At 30.1% G+C, this 14,654-nt stretch overlaps 2 protein-coding genes across 3 annotated transcripts in view; one reads left to right on the top strand and one right to left on the bottom strand.

Moving 5' to 3' along the window:
- Nucleotides 1-14,132, top strand: part of LOC107437431 (uncharacterized) — a 455,576-nt gene extending 441,444 nt beyond the window's left edge. For both annotated transcript variants that reach the window (XM_016049433.5, XM_016049432.5), the window contains exons 6-13: nt 1,607-1,786; nt 1,878-1,965; nt 3,919-4,043; nt 5,349-5,410; nt 5,586-5,667; nt 9,470-9,554; nt 10,572-10,644; nt 13,727-14,132. In XM_016049433.5, coding sequence (XP_015904919.1) covers nt 1,607-1,786; nt 1,878-1,965; nt 3,919-4,043; nt 5,349-5,410; nt 5,586-5,667; nt 9,470-9,554; nt 10,572-10,644; nt 13,727-13,830 — 799 coding nt within the window. In that variant the 3' untranslated portion in view covers nt 13,831-14,132. The remainder of the gene's footprint in view (nt 1-1,606; nt 1,787-1,877; nt 1,966-3,918; nt 4,044-5,348; nt 5,411-5,585; nt 5,668-9,469; nt 9,555-10,571; nt 10,645-13,726) is intronic.
- LOC107437432 (tRNA pseudouridine(38/39) synthase) overlaps nt 10,616-14,654 on the bottom strand; it is a 28,581-nt gene continuing 24,542 nt past the window's right edge. The window contains exon 13 of the mRNA XM_071183390.2: nt 10,616-10,735. Coding sequence (XP_071039491.2) covers nt 10,725-10,735 — 11 coding nt within the window. The 3' untranslated portion in view covers nt 10,616-10,724. The remainder of the gene's footprint in view (nt 10,736-14,654) is intronic.

Below are 14,654 nucleotides of genomic sequence, written 5' to 3'. Positions count from 1 at the left end.
GTGCGAACAAAGCATTAATGAAAGTACATAAATGGACATAGTTTCGGTTCTATAAACAAGAATCTTCAACAGCGTCTAAACCCCTAATGATGGTTCAGAAGTAGAGACGAACAAGGGCAAAGTGGTTTAACCAATAGGGACGGAGGAAAAAGTTTGAACAAGGAAATAACAAGGGGGAGGTACGAAACAGAATTGACGAGATTTGACGGGAGTGTGCTTTTGTGTGCATGCCGGAAAATGTGTTGCAACCTAGATTTTAGATCTAAATACGGCCCAGACGTCCAATTTTTAAGAGGGATGAAATTGAAATACAATTTTACAATAGCTCTAAAAACTTCACACTGGGAAAAAAGAAATTGAAAAACATTTCTTCCACTTCCTAAATATCTGAAAAACTATAACTCTTTTAAAATTATTTAACTTGTCTTTCACTTAGCTGAATTTTAATTAAGAATGATTCATGATTTTCTTTTATTTTAATTAGTCAAAAATATCAGGGAGAGCAGTTAGAAATTGTTAATTACTAAGAGGGGCACATACTAACCATCACTCACACAAACGACGACCATTGCATTAAATTAATTTCTCAATGCATAATGCCCTTACTATGTTCGCAAAAGGTTGAAAACAAAATTCACTAGCAACAACATCTTTGGCATATTTGCTAGCTCTAGGAAATTAACTATTTTTGTACAATCAAGCAGCGATTTTAATTACAGTACAAAGACTTAAGTCGAATTATTTTAAAGAACTTTCTTATAACTTTAAAAACAAATAGTGATCTCTACTAATAATCAATAAAAAGTTTTTTCATTAATTGTGCTATAATTGATTAACTATTGATGATTCTATTAGTTTCTTTTATAATAATTAATTAAATTTCGTATTATTTTCTTTAAATATTAATTATTGATTAGCCATTGATCATTTGAGGCTGGAATAGCCTGGCTGGCAAGGCGCTGGACACGCGTTCGTGAGAACGCGTGTCCAGCGCCTCACGAATCCAGCCATCCAGTTTGAATCCAGCCAAGAGTTTGAATCCAGCCATCATTTAGACTTCCTGTGTACTAAATGATGGCTGGTGCACGTTAAATATGTCGGGTCACAAAGTTCTCCATGTTCCCATAACAAATTATACCTCCGGGGGCACTGAATTAGAGATTGATCTCTCTCTAGTTCAGGTCAAAATTTAAGATGTGTGGATGAATGGATCAGCCCTATAAACGGGTGTGATGTATCGGTGCGGCAGAAGTCAAATTGTTGGCCATAGATGGCGCCACTAGAAAACAAGAACAATCACACCCCTTGCTTTCAATTCCTGAAACAACAACAACATTGATGATTTATATTATTCCACCAATTAATTATGATTCTTTTGCTATTGATATAGTTTTCGTAATCTTTAAATTAATTATAGCTGCAATTAATGGTAAACTTTACTAATTCAATTAGTTTAAACCAATTTATCATTTATGACTGATGCTTAAAATCAAGTATCACCGATGGTATTATTGGATTTATATAAGGTACAATAAATTCCATTTGTATTCTCACTCATAGAAACTCTAATTATTCAAAATTCTGCTTATCCTTCATTCTTTAATAGTGATATGGAGGAAGATGATGAACACGAAGATTTTTCTCGGGGTCTGGACGCTTTTCTGAAAGCTGTTGTTGAAAGAAAAAAAGAACGGCGAGTAGCATTAGAAAGATATTCACTTCAATCAACGCATGTTGGTATTGAGCATCGTCTGATTGCTGCAGCTACATTCAACAAAAATTACAGGTATTAAATTATTTAAAATATTTTTATGAATCGTTTAAAATTTTGTTTTTAAAAGATTTTTTCAAGAAAAAGAATTATATTTTCATTTTAGAATTCCAGGGACAAGAGTAGTTTATTTATCTCTGCTGACAGTTCGGAAAAGATTTCGTAGATGCGGAATCGGAAAGTTTATTTTGAAGGTAACATTTGCCAATGCTTATAAAAGTATAGTTTGTCCATATAAAGAGCTCCCCTAGCCATTTGTCTGGGGTGGTGGCGGTGACTATAGTTTAACTATTTCAAGTAGGGATGTTGAGTCGTTATTTAAGAAATGTTTTGACTCGGGTCACCGAGAGAAAGGAAATCAAGGGGAGAAAGAAGCTCCCCTCTTTGAAATGCACTATTTCTTGTTTCCATAGCAGCAAACGGCCGTAGACTTCGTGACAAGAGGAGTTCCTTCTATAAACAAACTATAACAGCTTATAAACTCTAGAGTAAAAAAAAACAACTAAAACATCTAAGTTATTTTGCTGTATGCAAAACTAGCATTTATTACCAAGGGGTTTTCAGTGGAATTCTATGTTAAACATAGAATTTGTTGACACAAAAACCATAATCTAACATACTGTGCTTAACAAACCAAATAAAATAAAGTTCATTATGAAAGTAATGTGTTTTCCAATAATACATGAGAAAATTAATCAATTAACATAAATGAGCAAAAACCACAACAATTCGGCCCAACAACAAAGAAAGCCTTCCTACCGAAAAACAAATTTTTCAGGAAATAAAGAAAGCAAATTTCTTCACCTGCATGAAATAAAGATTTGGACGAGGGGGTTCCCGAAAGAAATTTCGAGGAACCCTAGGGTTCCGGAGAAGAATTACGTGGGTTTCGAGAGTTAAGCTTTTTTTCGCCAGTAATAAAGGCTTACCCGTCAAATTAAAAATTATATATATGTAATAATATGACTTCAAAGACTAGATAATTCTTTGGCTAATTCAAATAAATAGACATCTTCTTACCTTATATCAAGTTTATTTAACAGCTTACGTTGGATTTTGTCATGGATTAAAATGGTTGGTTTCCATGGTAGGAATGTTGGGATTTGGAACAGATTTATCTAGCAATGAAGATATGAAAAAGCCAAGCATTTCTGAAGACTCCGGCTATTTAAACAGGGATACTGAAAGGGAATTGGTTGAAAGAATATCCTTAACTTAATCAAATGTCATTCAAATGAGAAAATTTAGAGATTTTGATATGTTTCGAAGATGACGCCATTCTAACGATAGGGAATTTTGGGGATTTTCTTAATGAGAATTTTTCTAAGAATTATTACTTATTGACTTCAGAAAATAATCTTTCAATTGGCATCTTGACTTTTTGTGGCTCTTAGTGAAAGAACGATTTATACGTCTTAAAATTAGTAAGAGAAATCTATTTTAAGCTTAAGGTTTAATATGGAAAGACTCGTATGAGGCATTCTATATTACATATATATTCATAAATCTATGTAAAAAATCAGAGCACAAGCGACACATTTTCTAGTTACCTTCAAATGTCTTAAAAATCTGTACAAAGCGCAAAAAAGGAAGGTTAAAAAAAAAAACAAAAAAAAAATGAATTTTATAATTGTGAGCAAAAATTTTTGAACTCTCTTAGAAAGTCCTCGAGATATAGCGGAATATGCAAAAAAGTAAAATTAACATTAAAGGGTCTAAACTTTGGAACGCTCTCCTGATCAAACTATGGGGACCATATTTCCAAGATTGCAGCTACCTTCTCTTTAGGGGGTCAGAAATCCGAATCAAAAGGTATGTTTATTCAGAGAAAAAAGTATGTTTATTCAGAGAAAAGTATGTTTATTCAGAGAAAGTACGTTTTTGTGTCTGATTTCGTAACTTATTATATCGTGTTCACTTATTAATCAGCATAGTTGAGGTCACTCCTTCCAGCCATTAAGATTGAGTTCTAGAACGAGATCCGATCACTAGATTAAAAGTTATTCAGAGTATTCCTTATTTTTTAGCACTGTATATCGTTTTAAAAATGCACCAAAATTTGAAAATATCTCAATGACTAATAACTAAATTTCTCCTGCAACTTTTAAAAGTTTTAAATATTTTCCCATTTTTTATCTCCATTTCAGAAATTAAAGAGTCCATCACAAGTTGGACCCTATGATGCTTTGGTTGTTAGGGCAGATCCCTCAGCATTGAATTTCTTCCTCAAAAACAGCTTCACGGATGACCTTATCCTAAACAGTAGATTCAGGTATATAACTCTTACTTGTAATCATCTATCAGATCGTTATTATTTTTAATACAATATCTGCCCCGTTTAAATATATATACTTGTAATCATTTAATATAAATACAATATCTGTTTTAAATACTAAAATGAATGTAAAATCTATTTTTAATGCAAATTTATTTGACATATTACAAACATAAAGGGTATTTATTAAATAAATAATCTCAAGAAACTGAAGCGGTAAGATATTATTTGATTAAAAACGTCATTCACTTCAAAAATATACTAATATAAAATAACTGTCGACATGTTCCAAATGCTCAGAAATAGGCGCCCATTCTCAAGACATGCCAGACGTGAAAGAGAAGAAACAAAAGTCATTTGAAATATAAAACGTAAAATTGTTAACGAAAAATGGCAGAAAAAATGAGGGAAAAACAAAACAAGAAAAACCACAGTAGGGAAAGAAAAAAGATGGTACGATATGGTACTTTTATTTACGTCGCACTAGAGCTGCACAATGGGCCATTGACGACAGTCTGGGAAGCATCCCTAAGAATGATCCGGAGACAACATCCATACGTCATATCTTATTTTACAGGGAGGACACATTTGCACACCATCCATCCGCAGAACTTAATTTTGATCTGAACCAGAGTACGATAGAAAAAAGATGAGTTGTTGTTGTTGTTCATTTACGTCGCACTAGAGCTGCACAATGGGCTATTGGTGACGGTCTGGGAAACATACCTGAGGATGATACGAAGACATGCCATCACAATTTTGATCCTCTGCAGAGGGGATGGCTCCCCCGCTTCGGTAGCCCGACGACCTGCGCGCGAAGTCGAGCACTTTACGGTAGAACAGTTTAACGAGGACCAATATCGCACACCCTCCGTCCCTACGCAGGCTGAAAAACAGAAAAAGAAAAACCACGGTTGCCGAGGGGGCAAATCAGGGTTAAATGTACTTCCCCGCGCTATGGATAGGTGGTGAGGAACTAGTGTCTTTAACAAGGGAATCAGCATAAAGGGTATTTGTCTTTGCTATTTTTAGTAGAAAGGAATATATCCTAACAATTTTTGATATAAAAGGTCTTGATATTTTCAATACAAAATAAAGCACTGTTTTAAATACACAAGTATGCTATTACTACTTTCAATACAAAAGTATTTGTAACTATTATTTTTAAAACAAAATTATCCATTATTCCTGAACAAGGGTTTTCTTAAGAAAATTAGGAAAACAAGTTTTTCTAAATTTTCTTCGTGTTTTTTGGTATTTATTTATTATGCTATATATATATATATGGATCTTTCCTTTCAGAGAACTGGAAATAGAAGGTTGTCCTAAAGGTACTTTGCTGTGTTACTTGCCTCCATTTGATGGTAAGTAATATTCTCATAATTGTTAAATTAGTTGAATATACATGAAACTTCTAATCAAGTACTGCCTTGGTAACAACAGTTTAAAATGGGTCATTATAACAGACATTTATTACCTCATGTGTATGCGCTTAAATTTGAACAATAAGTTTATACAGAATATTAACATTATTTCAAGGTCACTATCCTCCATTGCCGGGAGCACAAGATTGGAATAGCGCTGATGCAGTAGTAGCTATGGATGAAGAAGTGGAAAAGTGGTAAAAATTTTAATTTATTATTATTTATCAATAATTATTAATTGTTTGCTGACTTTATTTCACAATTTTGACTAAATGTCTATAAAATGATTACCTACAATCCTCTAATGAAGTTTATTATGTGTTTTTAAAAAATGAAATAAACAAAAAATTAAACATTTATAATATAAGACGTGTATAGAAGAATCTGGTGACATTTGTAAGCAACTTGACTTTCCTTGTAATATCGGTCCAAATGAACCATAATCAATGCTTAAATCTAGGTAAAAGGTTTACTATTTAAGATTAATCGAACTACAACTTTCAATTAACAATTACTGAAAATGAGCTATAATTATTAAAAAAATTTATATCGATTAACTTCATTGACAGAGAAAAGCAGCTTTTCAAACTAGTAAGGAAAAGAAAAAAAACAATTATACATTGCTAAAATGGAATAACTATCACTTTTTTTCTTATTTTTCTTAAATAAAAATAACGGTCGTTAACACAATTATTACTAATATTCTTCAAGTTTTTATACTAATGCTAAAACTTCCTTAAAATGTTACATTTCAAATTCATTTAACTTTTTAAAACTAAGTACAGGAAAAGAAACCAAAGAATGCTCAGTGATCAATGTCCCTAACAGTAAACGTTTTTAAAAATAAAGTTTTTAAAAAAAATACATGCCATCCCGGATGCAGAAATTCTCCAGTCAGGCAAAGGGAGCTGCAGATTTATCGCAACATCTGCAGATTGTTTTCCCCATCAGATTTTAAAAAAAGGAGAAAAAATTGCAAGCAGAAGAAAACAAAAACAAGTAAAAAACAAAATGAAAAAGAAAAGATTGTCTATCTTCATTTACAAAAAGTAAGGAATAGTTTCCCTTTTTTAAAAATTTGCTAACGTAAAAATTTACAGAACAATTCTTTCGTTGTTGCAAAGATGGTATGGTAATGGTAATAATGGTATTAAATGGTAATAATTAGATGGCATGGTAATGAATTTCATAAGAAAAAAATTTAAATAGGCACAAATCAGAACAACATAAATTATAATTCTGTTAATTTCTTCCTTAAAAATGAAATATTTCATTTTAATATTATCTACAAGTGCAGACTTCTTTTTTCTAGGGCTTAGGACAGGAGGTGAACAAAATAATGTAAACACTCCTATACTAATACATTTTTCATATTTCTTAAGAAATGCTAGGAGAATCATTTTATAACTTCAGAAGTGTTTAAATCATGTGATTTCTCATACATATTAATGAAGATTAAAGCTTTTAGAGGTTTGAGGGACCGACAATAAATTACAAACAGAAGATAATGTTTTTGAACACTCTAAGACAAAAAAATGTAGCAATGGACTTCTAACTTGCGATAGTTATTTTGGTAATCATATGCAATAATTAAACAAAATTTTGTAAGTCAAGTTTAAATATTTATGGAGACATGAACATTTTTGCAAAAAACAAATTTGTCTGACTTTTTTTTTCTGCTATAACTTTAAAAATATTCGATAAAATTAAATAAAATTTTTACAGTAATTATTAATTCATAATAAAAATAAAATTTGAAAAAAATTCGCTTAAAACTATGCAATATATAAGTATTTTAATTCTCCTATACTGCTCATGCGCAGAAAAAAAAATCATAATTTTGTAGTGAATTGTGTTTGGCAGCTGATGAAATAAGTCCGATTTGAATATCTTAAAAATTTAAAAAATTCCAAGCAATTTTCTAAGTAGTCTTTGTACTTTTTTTTTAAAAAAAAACTCAAAACACGCATTTTTCTACAAATATTATTTCGTATTAGACAGAATTTAATAACGAATGATAATGCCTTACAGTAAACGTTCACACACCAAAATGTGATTTAATAAGGAAAGAAAACAGAAGAAAGAAAGGATAATTTTATGGAATATGATTTCAAAAAATACCGGTGTCATTTTTAATAAATCTTGCTTAATAGTTCAAAATGAAATATGTGGAAAACCCCTTATCATTTCGAATTTTCTTTTAAAAAGTGCAAAAACTAATTAGAAAATTTCTCAAAACTTTTTTAACTTTTAAGATATTCAAATCCGGCCTTTTTTTTTATTAGTTGCCAAATACGATTCACTACAAAATTATCAAAGAAAGAAAAATATTTAATTTTTCTCGCGCATGCGCAGTTTATAAAAAACCTACTTTAATTATATTATTTTGTAATTTATTTTGAATCGCTCAAAAAAAAATTTTTTTAATTTTATTGAATAATTTTAAAGTTATTGCAAAAAAGCAAGACAAAAAAGTAATTTTTTTTATAAAATTGTCTATATCTCCATAAATATTTATGCTAGGCTTACGGAAGTTTGTGTGTGTAATTATTGCATATAATAACCAAAATAACTGTCAGCTATTCCTACGTTTTTTTTTCTTTTTTCTTTTTTTTTGGCATTGGGTGTTACATATTTTCGGTCTGTCAAACCTTTAAAAGCCCTAAACTTCATTAATATGTATGAGAAACCGCATACCCTAAACACTTCTAAATTTATAAAATTACTATTTAAGTATTTTTTGAGAAAGATCAAAAAATGTGTTAGTATAGAAGTATTTCATTATTTTGTCCCACCTCTGTTTAAGCAACTGTTTTCTTCTTATTTTGGACAAAATTGAACTGTAATTGAACAAAATTCAAATTAAATTAAAACATAAAATTTCTGTACGTAACTTCATAATATTTAGTATTTGCAAATTGTGCTATACATACATATATGGTTCAACATTCTCAAGTTTGATCTAATTTAGTATACTACTAGGCATACTACTGGAAAGTTTGCATTTTTTAATTTAAGTAACAAAAATATTAATAGTTGATAATGGAAAAGTAATAGATGAATTAATAATAGAAGATATTGGATAATTTATAGAGCAAATTAATGGATGACTTTGGAGCAATATGCAAGCATTTATTTTAGAATTAATTTATCTAGCAAACTGTAATGAGGCAAATATTGAAATCATTCTTTTGTATTTATTTGCATGATTTTTTTGTATTTATTTGCATTTATTGAAATCATTCTTTTGTATTTATATGGAAGTATTTGCTTATATTATATAATTAAAAGTTAAATAAGTTATAAAACTTTGTAAAAACTAATGAAATATGTAGCGTGCCTACAACTACAATTATTCAGTTCCCTCATATATAACATGCTAACTAGATTCTATGTTGGGGTACCTTTTCATAGTTGAAGGTTGACATTGTCAATAACACTCACCCTACATGGTATCCTTTGGATGCGATCTGACCATGACTACCTCGACAGACATGTCAACTTTGATTTGAGCATACTTAATTCGACGGATAGTTCACACTGAACAGTTCACTTACCATTTGTGACTGTGACATTGTCCTCATCACGCTGTTACTAGTCTCGTTCACGCACAACGTCGACCAGTAAATACTCTGCTGTTAATAGCAACACAGAAGCGACCATACACAATAGTGATCTTAATATAGCTCGCATTACCAACACTCAAAATCTGGTGATCTTAATACAGCACTAACGGCTTTTCACAAAACAGCAATGAATCAACTAGTGTTATCCGTTCATCCAATTTTATCACAGATAAAATTCTGGTGGGGGAGCATTGTAGCGCGTCTACCACTACAATTATTCAATTCCAATTTACTAGTGTGTAATATGACATGTTAACTCGATCCTATATAGGGGTACCTTTTTGTAGATGAAGGTTGACATTGTCGATAGCAATGGCCCCACAAATTACTTTTAATAAAGAACTGTGCAATACTTATTTTTATGCAATTGCAGGAGGCAGAAGAGCTTAGAAGCTTATCAAACCCAAGTTACTTGTTTAACTAGATTACAGCAAGAAGTTTTGAGACTTCATACATTGGTAAATAAATTTTAGATTCCTTGATTGCTACAGTTACATTTTATTTTCTTCATTTTATCTTAAAAATTATAAACAATTTATTCTAAAAAAATTATTTTAAAAAACACTTTGAGTTCAAACTATCATAATTTTGTTTTTTATTAATATTCTTGATTTTTTTGTTGGTTCTTTTACACTACTATTATTGAAACTGCATCTTTTGTTAGTAATGTTTTATATTCCAATTTTAAGCATCACATCAGTTTGAAAAATACTTAAAAAAATTTTATCTTTGAAACATTGCAATGTCAGATAAAAAAGACTCCAGGTTAAATAGATTACTGTTTTCCAAGCAAAAATTTTTTGAATACTAAACTGTATTTTGTGAAATTGAATAAATATTTGATATAAACCTTCATATTTATAAAACATTAAGGCAATTAAATAAAATGTTTTCATTTTTGAACTCTGGAAATCCAAAAAAACATTTATTATACATTTAGCACATTTTAATGCATAATTTATTAGTAATTTTTGCCTTTTTGCAAGAATCAACTGCCTGTGATGAAACAATGAAGGACGCATGAAGCAGGAAATTAACTAAAAAATTTGTTTAAAAAAAAAAACAGTTTGAAATGTGTATTTTTGCATGAAATATCCTAGTACCAAATGTGAATGCAGATCATAAAAATTCATTTACTGTTATTCATAAGAAAACCTGCATAAAATTATAACTTCTACTTCCCTCGAATATCTCATTCTCCCAAAAGAATTATAAGTACAATAATTTGATTTTATAAGAAAGTATATTGGAGTCATTTTTTCTCAGGACTTTAGCTTGTTTCCTCCATTATCAAAACTACAAATGAATTTTTATAGAAAATTTACATTTTTTAATATCCAATTTTAATTTAAAATTTACATTTGTAGAAAAAATAAACTTATAACAAACTATTCCATAAGGAATAATATATAAAGCTAAATAGAACTCATTTTACATATTTAATTGGATGTTGAAAACATAAAATTATCTTTCAGTTAAAAAGGCAAGATGGTACAATACAGTTCCTGAGGAAAGAGAATAACAGATTGCAAAACAGATTAACAAAAGGTGGGTGTTCTTTCTATTTTAATCTTTACAATGTCAAAATACTCGAATGTTGTAATTCTAATGCATGCATAATTTTACTTTTATACATCACCTATAAAAAAGTAAAGTAAGAAAAGAAAGTTAAAAAAAAGTAAGCATGAGATACATAATCTCAAAAGCTATTCATTTAAAAAAAATTGTATTACAGTTTATTTTACAAACAAAATTTTGCAATAACTTATAACTTAATGTAAAATAAAGTACTCCTATAGTTTTTTTTTTTTCTAGATCCAAAATAAGTTTTTATATTGAGCTAAAAAAAACTTCAAAATACCTTACATAGAAAACTTTACATTGATAAAACTTTGTACTGAAGACATTAAAGTAATTAGTATAAAGAACAGATACACTATTAGATAAAAATAAGTTTACTTTTTTCATAGATCAATTACTTCAATCAAACTTAAATTACTTTTAGTAATTACTTTAATTGACATTTAATTATATTAAGGAATTACTTTGAATTTTATTTATATTAAAAAATGAAATAAAATAAAAGAAAATTACTTGGTTCAACTTTAATAGTTTGAACAATAAATACCTATTTTTTTACTTTGCAATACAAAAATGCTAGTACTTTTAAACCATACAAATTCACCATGAATGTCATGTTGTAATATGCTTCCATTCAAATGAAACAAATTAACCTCCACTATCCAACAGTAATTAATATATTATATTCAAAAAATTAACATACTAAATTCAATTAATTAGTATATAATACTGATTTACCCCAATAACAAACATAGCAGTGGCACATAAGAATCTAAAAAAGATATCCCAAAATGTTACTAAGTTAAAGATCAAAATTTATAGCAACTACTAGGCTAAACCAAAAAGCAACTGACTACAGAAAAAAGAATAAAGTTAGAGTACACAGTAATGGAGTATAAATAACAAAAATAGCACTGCACTATGTGGAATACAAAAAACTGAATAAATATTTATAGCTCAATTAATGTTGAAAAAAAGGCTCCAGTCTTTTGGAAATAAGATACACTCTATAACAAAAAAATCGATGCACCAAGAAGGAGTTGTCCGATGGAAACGAAAATTGGTGGATAGGAAGACAATGTACAAAATAGAAAATGATTAAAATTTCAGAACAATTGAATAATTTATTGCAGAGTTACAGTAACAAGTTCAATAAGGTGTTGACCCACCTCTAGCCTGGATACAAGCTGCCACACAGCGTGGCATAGACCGATAAAGCTCCCGGATGGTCTCTTGTCGTATTTCCTGCCAAATTCGATCCAATTGTCGAACGAGGTCAACATTCCGTGCCAGATGCAATCGCCTTCCCATCATATCCCAGACATGCTCGATGGGAGAGAGATCTGGTGATCTGGCAGGCCAAGAAAGAGTTTGACAAGCATGCAGACAGCTCATAGCAACATGTGCCGTATGTGGTCTGGCATTGTCCTGCTGAAAAAGCAGCCCAGGGCGCTGCAAAAGGAATGGTAGCAAAACAGGTCTAAGGATGTCGTCGACTTACTGCTGTGCAGTAAGTGTACCTCTAATGATGACCAAAGGAGTCCGGCTGTCAAAGGAAATGGCACCCCAGACCATAATGCCTTGTTGAGGGCCGGTGTGGCGTGCAATAGTGAAGTCAGGATCCCCCCTCTGCCCTGTGCGTCTCCAAACACGTCTTAGATGATCGTCAGGACACAGTTGGAAGCGGGATTCGTCGCTAAAGACTATACGTCCCCAGTCGGCATCATTCCAGCCTGATCGAGCGTCGATTTTGTGCATTTAAGTGCGTTCTTGGTGCGTCGATTTGTTTGTTAAAGAGTGTATTACATTAGATTAATAATTACTAAAGGATAAAAGAAAAACCTTCACTTCACACAATCATGGCTAAACACCTAGCCCAGTTTTTCAGAACTTTACATGGTATTCCTGCCATGGCTGCTAAAAGATAATTTTAACCCCGGTTAAGCGACGTGAAAAGCAAAAAATATATCCCTCAAATGATATCCCTCTCTCTCTCTCTCTCTCTCTCTAAACATTCACACCACATTTATCAAGACGACTTACAACAACAACAGATTTAGCATACACCTTGGTGCGTATGCATGCCGATTATTTAGTTACCTTCCAAGATCGAACTCATGACCTTAAGCGATGAAGTGCTTTTTCGAATTATACATAAAATTGTATTAGTTAGAATTGGTTAATTGAGATTTTGCATCCACTTCATTGAGCAATCAATTTTAAGAAGGAATAGTTAACCATAATAGTAAGAACAGATTTAACATACACCTTGGTGCATATGCATGCCGATTATTTAGTTACCTACCAGGATCAAACTCATGACCTTAAGCGATGGAGTGCTTTTTCGAATTATACATAAAATTGTATTAGTTAGAATTGGTTAATTGAGATTTTGCATCCACTTCATTGAGCAATCAATTTTAAGAAGGAATAGTTAACCATAATAGTAAGAACAGATTTAACATACACCTTGGTGCATATGCATGCCGATTATTTAGTTACCTACCAGGATCAAACTCATGACCTTAAGCGATGGAGTGCTTTTTCGAATTATACATAAAATTGTATTAGTTAGAATTGGTTAATTGAGATTTTGCATCCACTTCATTGAGCAATCAATTTTAAGAAGGAATAGTTAACCATAATAGTAAGAACAGATTTAACATACACCTTGGTGCATATGCATGCCGATTATTTAGTTACCTACCAGGATCAAACTCATGACCTTAAGCGATGGAGTGCTTTTTCGAATTATACATAAAATTGTATTAGTTAGAATTGGTTAATTGAGATTTTGCATCCACTTCATTGAGCAATCAATTTTAAGAAGGAATAGTTAACCATAATAGTAAGAAGGAATAGTAATATCATGAAATAAGATTAAGATTGCATCAAATTTTTAAATATTATGATTCAATAAGTTTACAAGTATTGCTTTTAATAAAAGAAAGCGTAAAATTCGAAAAATTGAATATATTTTATGAATAGATAATTTTTAACTCAGCAATGGTTATAAATAATAATATAAGTTTTTCCCACTTTATTTTAGTTGAGAAGAAATCTGCACAAGCACTAATTGATGTGTTAGAGAAAGAAGCAGCAGATTTTGAACGTTTCTGCAACATCCAGTATCAAGGCAATGAAGGTAGATGATCACCAGAGAAAGAAAAAATAAATGAGTGTTGTTCAATTAATTACATTAATTAAAGTTATTTTCATATCATATAATACTGTGTTCTAATCATAAGCTTATATTTCAGAAACAAAAAATACTCTGAGTCATATATTGAGGAAATAAATTCCTTTTAAGATCCACAGTAACTAACTAGTTCATGTTCTCTTTCTGCAGATCTAAAATAAAAAAAAATCATATCATCTTTAAGTAAATAATTTTATCATCTATTTAAAGCTTCATACTTATAAAAAAAATCCTGAGAAAAAAAAAGAATGAAAAATTTTATTTAGTAATTTATTTATTTCAGCAGTCCAAGAAATATTTGTAATATGTAAATTCGTTTGCATTTTGTGAAATCATCTGTATTTTACTACATTTAGTTAATTTATTCAATTTAGTATTCAATTTAAAACATTTCTAACTATTAAGTCTATATAAACTTATTAAATCTTGAGACATTCGAAATAATTTTAATTAAAATAACTGTATGCAGAAAGTTATATAGTTAAGTTATTATCAACTCATAATTAATATCAGCATTGTATAAAATCAATACTAAAAATTAACACATTTACATTTAACTTTTTTGACTCTTAAGATTAATTTAGCACTTTATAAAATTAAATTAAAAGAGAAATGTTTTAAAACAGTATTATAAACATATATATATATTTTTTATGTTAAGGAAAGGTATTATTTTGACTATTTCAATTATCATATCTTGATATCCTGATCTTATATTTCAATTATCATATATAATAAACACTATGTCAATATATTGTGTACTAGAAAAGTTGAAAAT

This window comes from Parasteatoda tepidariorum, chromosome 7, assembly GCF_982258835.1.
Source record: "Parasteatoda tepidariorum strain Cologne lab strain chromosome 7, Ptep-v5.0, whole genome shotgun sequence".
NCBI classification, from domain to species: Eukaryota; Metazoa; Arthropoda; class Arachnida; order Araneae; family Theridiidae; genus Parasteatoda; species Parasteatoda tepidariorum.
This window is presented reverse-complemented; position numbering and strand designations above follow the sequence as displayed.